Raw genomic sequence first — 8,449 nt, forward strand, 5'->3', positions numbered from 1 at the left:
ACACAGGAACACTGGAATCATGGACAGCCCTCCTGAACCTGCCCACAGGTAGGGAGGGCTGCAACTCAGCTCCTCACTCTTGAGTCATTTCTGCAACCCTAATTTTTTTCTATTTTCCTAAGATAGGGCCTTCCCATGAAGCCTAACCAGGTCTTGGAGGCTAACCCCAAACTCAAGCTCCTCCCACCTCAGGCTCCAGGCTGCCCCGAATCACACTAGTTGGTCAGAAAGGGCATCCATGGGAGTAGACGGCGGACAGGGTCAGCTCGTGAGGACTTCAAGCATGCACCATGCACCCACTCCACGTGTACTCCCACAACCTTGTAGGAAGAAGCAATCAGATACTAACAAGGCATATTTCAAATAGTTTAATTTTAAAAATACTCTATTCAGTGCTAAAATAGGTCTTCACTTGCTGTTGCCCATTTCCATTTTTTCTTAAACTTTTCTTTTTTTTTCAGACAAAAAATAAAATCATAAAGTTCAATTAAACATGCAGATTTGAAAGAAAAGGGAACTTTCTAGAAAGTCTGAGCTGAAGCAGGTACTGTGGTCAGAACCTCCATCCTGGCTGGGGTCTCTGCAGCAGATGCAGGGATGCTGGAATGGAATGGACAGTGAGAACCGGAAGCTGCGTGTGTGCGTGCAAGTGTGAGGAAGCGGGAGGTTCTGGCAGGCACAGGGCTGGGAGCAGCTGGGGCATCCAACAGAGAAGGCCTGCCTCAGGGACAGGGTGTCATCCCCCATGGGTCACCTGCCCCCAGGTGGAGAGAGCCCGTCCCTCCTGGGAAAGCCTCCCCCACTGCTCTCCACATCTCTACCGATCAGCCCGTCTTCCAGCAACAGCCTGCAGGGCCCTGGCCCTGCGGCTAAGTCCATGACTCTACAGTCTCCGTTCAAGTTCAAGTAATCCTAGGCACTCTTCTCTAGGGTGCCTTCCACACCGTTCTCCTCACGGCAGCGCCAGCAGCTCCGTGCAGTGGTTCTGGAGGTGACAAATGAACCCTGATGCTCTGGCCTACTTGGGGGGCAGAAAAGCTGTGCGTGCTCCTCTGCTCAAGAGCAAGCAGACACAAGTGTCAGGGACAGGAAGATGATACAATGATCCCACGCCCTCCATCATCCTTCTAGCCCAGAGGGCTCCCCTACACAGGCTCTGGACCCTAGTGCTTGCCTGGACCCCAGCGTCAGAGCTCGGCCAGACCAGAATGCAATAAATAGAGGCAGGGGCCAGGAGGCGAGGGGCCGGGACGGTGCTAGCTTTCCAATGCAGTTTGAGGTACTGCAGGTTGGTCTACACAGAATCGCTTCAAGGGCGGGGCACCAGAGTCCTCTTCTTCCTCAGTGGTCTAGAAAAAGCAGGACAGACCATGATGAGCCTCCCCTCTGAGAAGCCCTGCCCATTCATGACCCTGAAGCCTGCCCAAAGGTGATCAAACCCTAAGCCTATTTTAGAAATGGCGACTCTGTTTCGCCAGCAGACTCTACACCCTACCACAGCACAGCTGTGCGGTCCACCAAATCCCTAGGGTCTTTCCTTTCCTGGAAATGGGGAAAACAAGGACCTCTTACTTGTGTCTCTAATGGGACCGGTTCTTCCTTCGTGAGGGTGGGAGGTTCATCTGCAACTTCAGACGCAGGCAGTGATGGCTCTGCAACAGCAACAAGGTTAGTCCAAGGATCTAGCCTGGCCTTGCCTGGGGAGAGTTATGGCAAGAAGGTGCAGGCCTGGCTGAGGATGGACACAGTGTGACCAGCCGACAGAGGACCACCATCCCAGCCTGGGTAGCAGACACGAAGCTCACCTGCCACTCCAAACAGCACCATTCCCACTCCCTCCCTGTGCTGCAACATTAGAGAGAACAGACGGAAGGAGCTAGAACAGCACATGGCTAACAGCACGCACCCAGTATTCACACCAAACAAGTTCAATTTTGTGGCTTACTGCTAACAGGCCAGAAGCTATCAAGGGCCAAAGATGTATATGAGGCACCCCCACAACTCACCCTCGAGGATCTCCTGGCCCAGGGTGGGTGGCTGGGAGTCATCAGTGCGGAAGTCTGAGGTGTGTGCAGGGCTCAGGGACTCGCTCTGCTCAGGGCTGGGGCTTGAGTTGGTGCTGCTGTCCACTTTGAGTTGGTAGACATCCGACACGGAACTCTGGTTGCTGTTCTCATCTGGGAACCAAACAAAGTAAAGAAACAGCTGGGACGGCACTGCCCAAGGCGCTTGGCCAGAGTCACCAACAGTTAGCACTGGTGCAGATGCCTCTAAGAAGGAAGCCTGAGTGGGGTTCCTGGTGCCCTGGGAATTATCTCGGGCCTAAGCTGATTTGTTTGTTTTGAGAGAGGCGTCACTACATAGAGCAGGCTGGCCTCCACTTACGTCAATCCTCCTGGCTCTGTTCCCCCAGTCGAATTACAGGTGTGACTCTGCACACTTGCAAGAATCACTATGAACTCTGATCTTCCTGCCTTCACCTCTTGTGTGGAGCTCAGAGGCGTACACCTGCTTTGTGTGGTACCGAGGATGGAACCCAGGCTCCCTGTGACTGAGCGAGCACTCTACCAACTGAGCCATATTCCCAACTCCAACATTTCCTTCTTGACAATATACAGTACATGCAGCCATGTATGAACCTATGAACACGCCGGGCGGTGGTGGTACACGCCTTTAATCCCAGCACTCGGGGAGCAGAGGTAGGTGGATCTCTGTGAGTTCGAGGCCAGCTTGGTCTACAGAGTTAGTTCCAAGCCAGTCAGTGCTGTTATAGAGAAACCCTTTCAGGAAAAATCACAAACAAAAAGCCTATGAATACACCATTTCTACCCCAGTAATGTGGAACTCTGCTTATATAACCACGTTTTCTATTGCCTACCAATTACAGCTCAGACCTGGTAGCTTCTCGCTGCACAGCTGGAGGTGGGGGTGCCATCTGTGCTTCCCCTGGCACACAGAATGGTAGCACCACGTGTCTGGCCCTCAGGGTTCCTGAAGGAAGCTGTGGTATGTGGAGGTGGTCACCTCAGGCTCTCAGCCACCTGACTGCCCCAAGGGTGAGAGGTTACCACTTGGGGCTCTGTCTAAAGGCTTAAGGTCACCAAGTAAACTGACAGCAGAGACGGAGGCGTGCACAGCTCCTCCTCCAGCATCGCCTCCAGCAGTCACTGTCCTGGTCACCCGCACTTCAGATTTCTTAGTAGCTTCATCTGATGTGACAGCCTCGAGCCTCACGGCCTCACACCACAGACAGAGTGAGTACTTCAAGCCTGCAAGGATCCTAAGGTGGAGAGCGCTCAGTGCCCAGCACTTCTTAGAGCAGACAGAAGATGATCCCGTCCTCAGGCCTCACGGTCTGCCAGTCTTTAGCCTGGAGCCTGGCTCCAGCAGCTGGGAGCTTACCAAGCGTTACTCCGTGAACCGTATCTCTGCTGGCCTTCTTGCTGCTGGCTGAAGACTCCTCTTCCCAGACTCCCTGGAAAGCTCCTATTCTATACATTTGCCACACTCTGTATCAGTATCACTCACTCTGTGGAGCCCCAGTGTTCACTAGGGTGGAAAGGCATCCCATGAGCTCCGATGCTTCCACTGGCCCTTGTGCACACATTGGTCACCAGTTCTCACGCTTTATGGGCAGTCTCTGGAGCTGCCGTGTCCCCAACATCCCAGTACCAGGCACAGGAAGTACAAATAGGCTGGTGCCTCCTGTCTCTAAGAGCGTTTTGATCAGTGCACATCCTTTCCCTATGTTCTCCTTCCTCTGTGACATTGGTGGGGAGGAAAGAGAGCAGGGACAACTGCATGCTGAGTAGCTAGCTTCACATGCAGTTCCAAAGAGACAGCGTAAGCCTTCCCTCTTTCTAAGACCACTATCCTCTAAACTAAAATGGCAATTTTTTTTTTCGAGACAGGGTTTCTCAGTAGCTATGGAGTCAGTCTTGAAAGTCACTCTGTAGACCAGGTTGGCCTTGAACTCAGAGATCTGCCTGCCTCTGTCTCCTGAGCGCTGGGATTAAAGGCGCATCACCACCGTCCAGTGGAAGTGGCCATTTTTAATGAAAAAATAAAGTTCTGATCCAGGTCTGGTGGCACAGACCTATATATAATATCAGCCACTCGGGAGGCTGAGGTAGAGGGATTCAAGTTCCAGGCCAGCCTGGGAAACCTACAGAGAGCCTATCTCAAAATTAAAATTAAAACAGGGTTGCAGATATAGCTCAGAGGCAGAAGCTTGCACTCACGAGGCTGTAGATTCAGCCCCAAGTGCTGTCCCCCCAAATACAGCAGCAGCAGTGTTCTGTCACTGTGCACTCTGGGTCTGCGGATGCTAGGGTCTCTAATGGGGATGACAACAGCCTCACGTTTGTATCACGGACTGACGGGGTGAAAATGAGGGATGACATGAAATTACTTTATAGATAAGATGCTGTGTAGGTGAAAAAGGCATGAGTGGTTCTCAGCCTTCCTAACGCTGTGACCCTTATACAGTTCCTCATGTTGTGCTGACTCCCAACCATAAATTTTTTTTGTTTTTTTGTTTTTCGAGACAGGGTTTCTCTGTGGCTTTGGAGCCTGTCCTGGAACTAGCTCTGTAGAAAAGGCTGGTCTCGAACTCACAGAGATCCGCCTGCCTCTGCCTCCAGAGTGCTGGGATTAAAGGCGTGCGCCACCACCGCCCGGCTCCATAAAATTATTTTGTTGCTACTTCATAACTGTAATTTTACTACTGTTGTGAATTGTAATGTAAATATCTTGCTTTCTGATAGTCTTAGGTGACCCCAGTGAAATGGTCATTCAGCCCTCAAACAGGCCAAGACCTGCAGGTTGAAACCCGCCACAAGAAGACAGAGCTATAGGTGCAGGGGTCACTGAGGCTGGCTATCTCAGGAGGCAGCAGCCTTGGCTGTGGGTGGCCTACTCTGAAGCAGCATGATAAAACAGATACCCTAAAAAAGAGACAGCTTCTAGTGGGCAGTGGTGGCACAAGCCTTTAATCCCAGCACTTGGGAGAAAAAGGCAGGTGGATCTGAGTTAGACACAGCCTGTTCTACAGAGCGAGTTCTAGGTCAGCCAGGGGTGACACCCACTGGTTACAGAACTGTAGATACCTGGTATCCTCAGCTTCTAGCCTCGCTCTCCAACACTGGACAACGAGAACATTAACATCTACCTTGCATGGGGGCTGGAGAGATGGCTCAGAGGTTAAGAGCATTGCCTGCTCTTCCAAAGGTCCTGAGTTCAATTCCCAGCAACCACATGGTGGCTCACAACCATCTGTAATGGGGTCTGGTGCCCTCTTCTGGCCTGCAGGCATACACACAGACAGAATATTGTATACATAATAAATAAATAAACACTTAAAAAAAAATCTACCTTGCAGGGTTATCATTATGATTGATGGAAAGGCTCTCTGAACTAAAAGCCAACCTATAGCACAGGACTTGACTGCTACGAGGTAGTTTTCCAGAGAAAAGAACTCACTGTGCTGGGGTTGGATCCCAGGGCCTCGAACATGCAGGCAAGCATTGCTGCTGAGCCATACTGCCAGCCCAGGCATCATGTTCTTTCTTTCTTTTCTTTTATACACACACACACACACACACACACACACACACACACACACACACACACACACAAACTTTTCATTGCATATATGTGTCTGTGTGTGAATGAGTACCGGCGGCACCCAAGGAGACTAGAAGAGGTCAGATCCCCTGAGATTAGAATTTTTTCAAGTAGTTAGCTGTGAGCTGCCTGATGTGGGTACTGGGAACCAGTGAAACATTGCTCCAACCCACTTTTTAGTTTTTTCCAGACAGGGTTTCTCTATATAACCCTGACTATACTGGAACTCATTCTGTAGACCAGGCTGGCCTCAAACTCACAGAGATCCGCCTGCCTCTGCCTCCCGAGTGCTGGGATTAAAGGCGTGCGCCACCACCGCCCGGCTCCAAGGTATGTTCTTATTATGTTCTTATTCCTGTGAATTCAGTAAGGTTTTCTGATTTTTTTTTTTTTTTCGAGACAGGGTTTCACTATGGCTTTGGAGCCTGTCCTGGAACTAGCTCTGTAGACCAGGCTGGTCTCGAATTCACAGAGATCCGCCTGCCTCTGCCTCCCTAGTGCTGGGATTAAAGGCGTGCGCCACCACCGCCCGGCTCCAAGGTATGTTCTTATTATGTTCTTATTCCTGTGAATTCAGTAAGGTTTTCTGATTTTTTTTTTTTTTTCGAGACAGGGTTTCACTATGGCTTTGGAGCCTGTCCTGGAACTAGCTCTGTAGACCAGGCTGGTCTCGAATTCACAGAGATCCACCTGCCTCTGCCTCCCTAGTGCTGGGATTAAAGGCGTGCGCCACCATCGCCCGGTGGTTTTCTGATTTTTTTAAAGATATTTTTATTTTATATGGTGAGCATTTTACTTGTGTGTTTGTATGTGTATCACTTGTGCCTGGTGCCTGAGTAACTCAGAAGGCATCAGCAGCCCTGGAGCTGGGTCATGGATGATTGTGAGCAACCACGTGGGTGCTGAAAACTGAACCTAGGACCTTGCAAGAGCAACAAGTGCTCTTAACCACTAAGCTATCTTTGTACCCCCAACTTTTCTTTTTTCTGCAAGGAAGACATACAGAATCAACTCACCCTGGAATTCAAGAAGGAGAGAGGAATTGGCTGAGGCATCAGAGGGAAAGCCATTGGTTTCCCGGGTTGCTGAACTGTTCGATTTTGACTTTTCTTTCTATAAAAGGAAAAACAAAAAAGAGGAATATGACAGAGAGCTAAGCAAGAGACTCACAAAGGACAAGGGCACTTGCTATGTGAAAGCCCTCAGAGGTCTGAGCACGAGTAATGGGGAAACTGGGAGCCCAAGAGGAGCATGACAAAGAGGGACCTCTAGAACCGAGCACTGAGCAACAGGGCATGTAACTTGGCCTCTGCTATGGCTCCATGGTTCCCTTCCGCCCTGACTGAAGCTCTCAGCCAGACTCTCTGTGTGGAGGAGTAACAAGCTAAAAAAATGTGTGCACTTGAGAAAGATCCGTGGAATTTTTTTCTTTTTTCTTTTTAAGACAGGGTTTCTCTGTATAGCCTTGGCTGTCTTGAAATTCACTCTGTAGACCAGGCTGGCCTCGAACTCAAAGATCCACCTGCCTCTGCCTCCTGAGTGCTGGGATTAAAGGGGTTAGAACTATTTCTTTTCTTTTTTTAAAAAAGATTTATTTATTTATACTGTATCCTGCCTGTAGGCCAGAAGAGGGCAACAGATCTCATTACAGATGGTTGTGAGCCACCATGTGGTTGCTGGGAATTAAACTCAGGACCTCTGGAAGAGTAGTCAGTGTTATTAACCTCTGAGCCATCTTTCCAGCCCCTAGAACTATTTCTTTAACTGATTTAAATTACATTTAATTCTTTATTTTTTATGTGTACATATGTGAACTTGTGTGTTGGTCAGTGGACAATTTAGGGCAGAAAGTTCTCTCCTTCCTGGGAATTGAACCTGAGCCATCAAGGGCCTTTATCCATTAAGCCACTGCCTGCCCATGCAGACTTAAATTTACCACTTAACTATATAAACATACATCTTAGTAGTTATATGATATTCTATATGCCATGATTCACCCCACTGTTCCCCAGCTATTGGATATTTAGCTTTAAGATAGTTACAACTATGTTTATTACTACAAAGAACAAGATCATAATAACTTCACTTTTCCTGATACTTTTATTTTGTTTTGTTTTTTGCTTTTTGAGGCAAGGTTTCTTTGTATAACAGTCCTGGCTGTCCTAAATCAATCTATCAATCGATTGATCTCTCTCTCTCTCTCTCTCTCTCTCTCTCCCTCCCTCCCTCCCTCTCTGTAGACCAGGCTGGCCTTGAACTCACAAAGATCCTCCTACCTCTGCCTCCCAAGTGCTGGGATTAAAGATGTGTGCCACTATTGCCCAGCTCTGAATTTTCTTTACTCAAATAATTAAAAAAAAAAAAAAGGAAACAAACAACCCTATTCATTTTAGGTCCAAAAGTATAACCAGCCTATTACTATTTTTAGAATGTCTGTGTCTCATTTTCTTTTCAGCATTTTTGCAGCAGTGGGGCTCCAACTCATGATCTCATGAACGTTAAGCACTCAAGTACTTACCATGGCGCCAGTTGCACTATTAAAAAAAAAATTCTCAAAATCATCCCGGTAAATGAGAGTTTGAGTTAAAGAGAAAATCAAAGAACTTAAGAAAAACTTGTAACAAAAACTGTGTCAGAGAAAATCTGACAACCATGTATGCCAAAATTTGGAGACAACTGTACTGGACAACAAAGAAATCAAATGGCTTTTTAAAAACAAGAAAAACCCATGCTGGGCGGTGGTGGCGCACGCCTTTAATCCCAGCACTCGGGAGGCAGAGGCAGGTGGATCTCTGTGAGTTCGAGACCAGCCTGGTCTACAGAG

The 8,449-nt window shown here is 48.6% G+C and overlaps 1 protein-coding gene across 1 annotated transcript in view; it reads right to left on the bottom strand.

The window, feature by feature from the left end:
- Positions 1–353: 353 nt before the first annotated feature.
- Bcl7b (BCL tumor suppressor 7B) overlaps positions 354–8,449 on the bottom strand; it is an 18,360-nt gene continuing 10,264 nt past the window's right edge. The window contains exons 3-6 of the mRNA XM_005344631.2: positions 6,642–6,738; positions 2,007–2,177; positions 1,573–1,652; positions 354–1,349 (exon numbers count right to left, since the gene is read on the bottom strand). Of these exons, the coding sequence (XP_005344688.1) occupies positions 1,257–1,349; positions 1,573–1,652; positions 2,007–2,177; positions 6,642–6,738 (441 nt within the window). The 3' untranslated portion in view covers positions 354–1,256. The remainder of the gene's footprint in view (positions 1,350–1,572; positions 1,653–2,006; positions 2,178–6,641; positions 6,739–8,449) is intronic.

This window comes from Microtus ochrogaster, chromosome 2, assembly GCF_000317375.1.
Source record: "Microtus ochrogaster isolate Prairie Vole_2 chromosome 2, MicOch1.0, whole genome shotgun sequence".
In the NCBI taxonomy this organism is placed as follows: Eukaryota; Metazoa; Chordata; class Mammalia; order Rodentia; family Cricetidae; genus Microtus; species Microtus ochrogaster.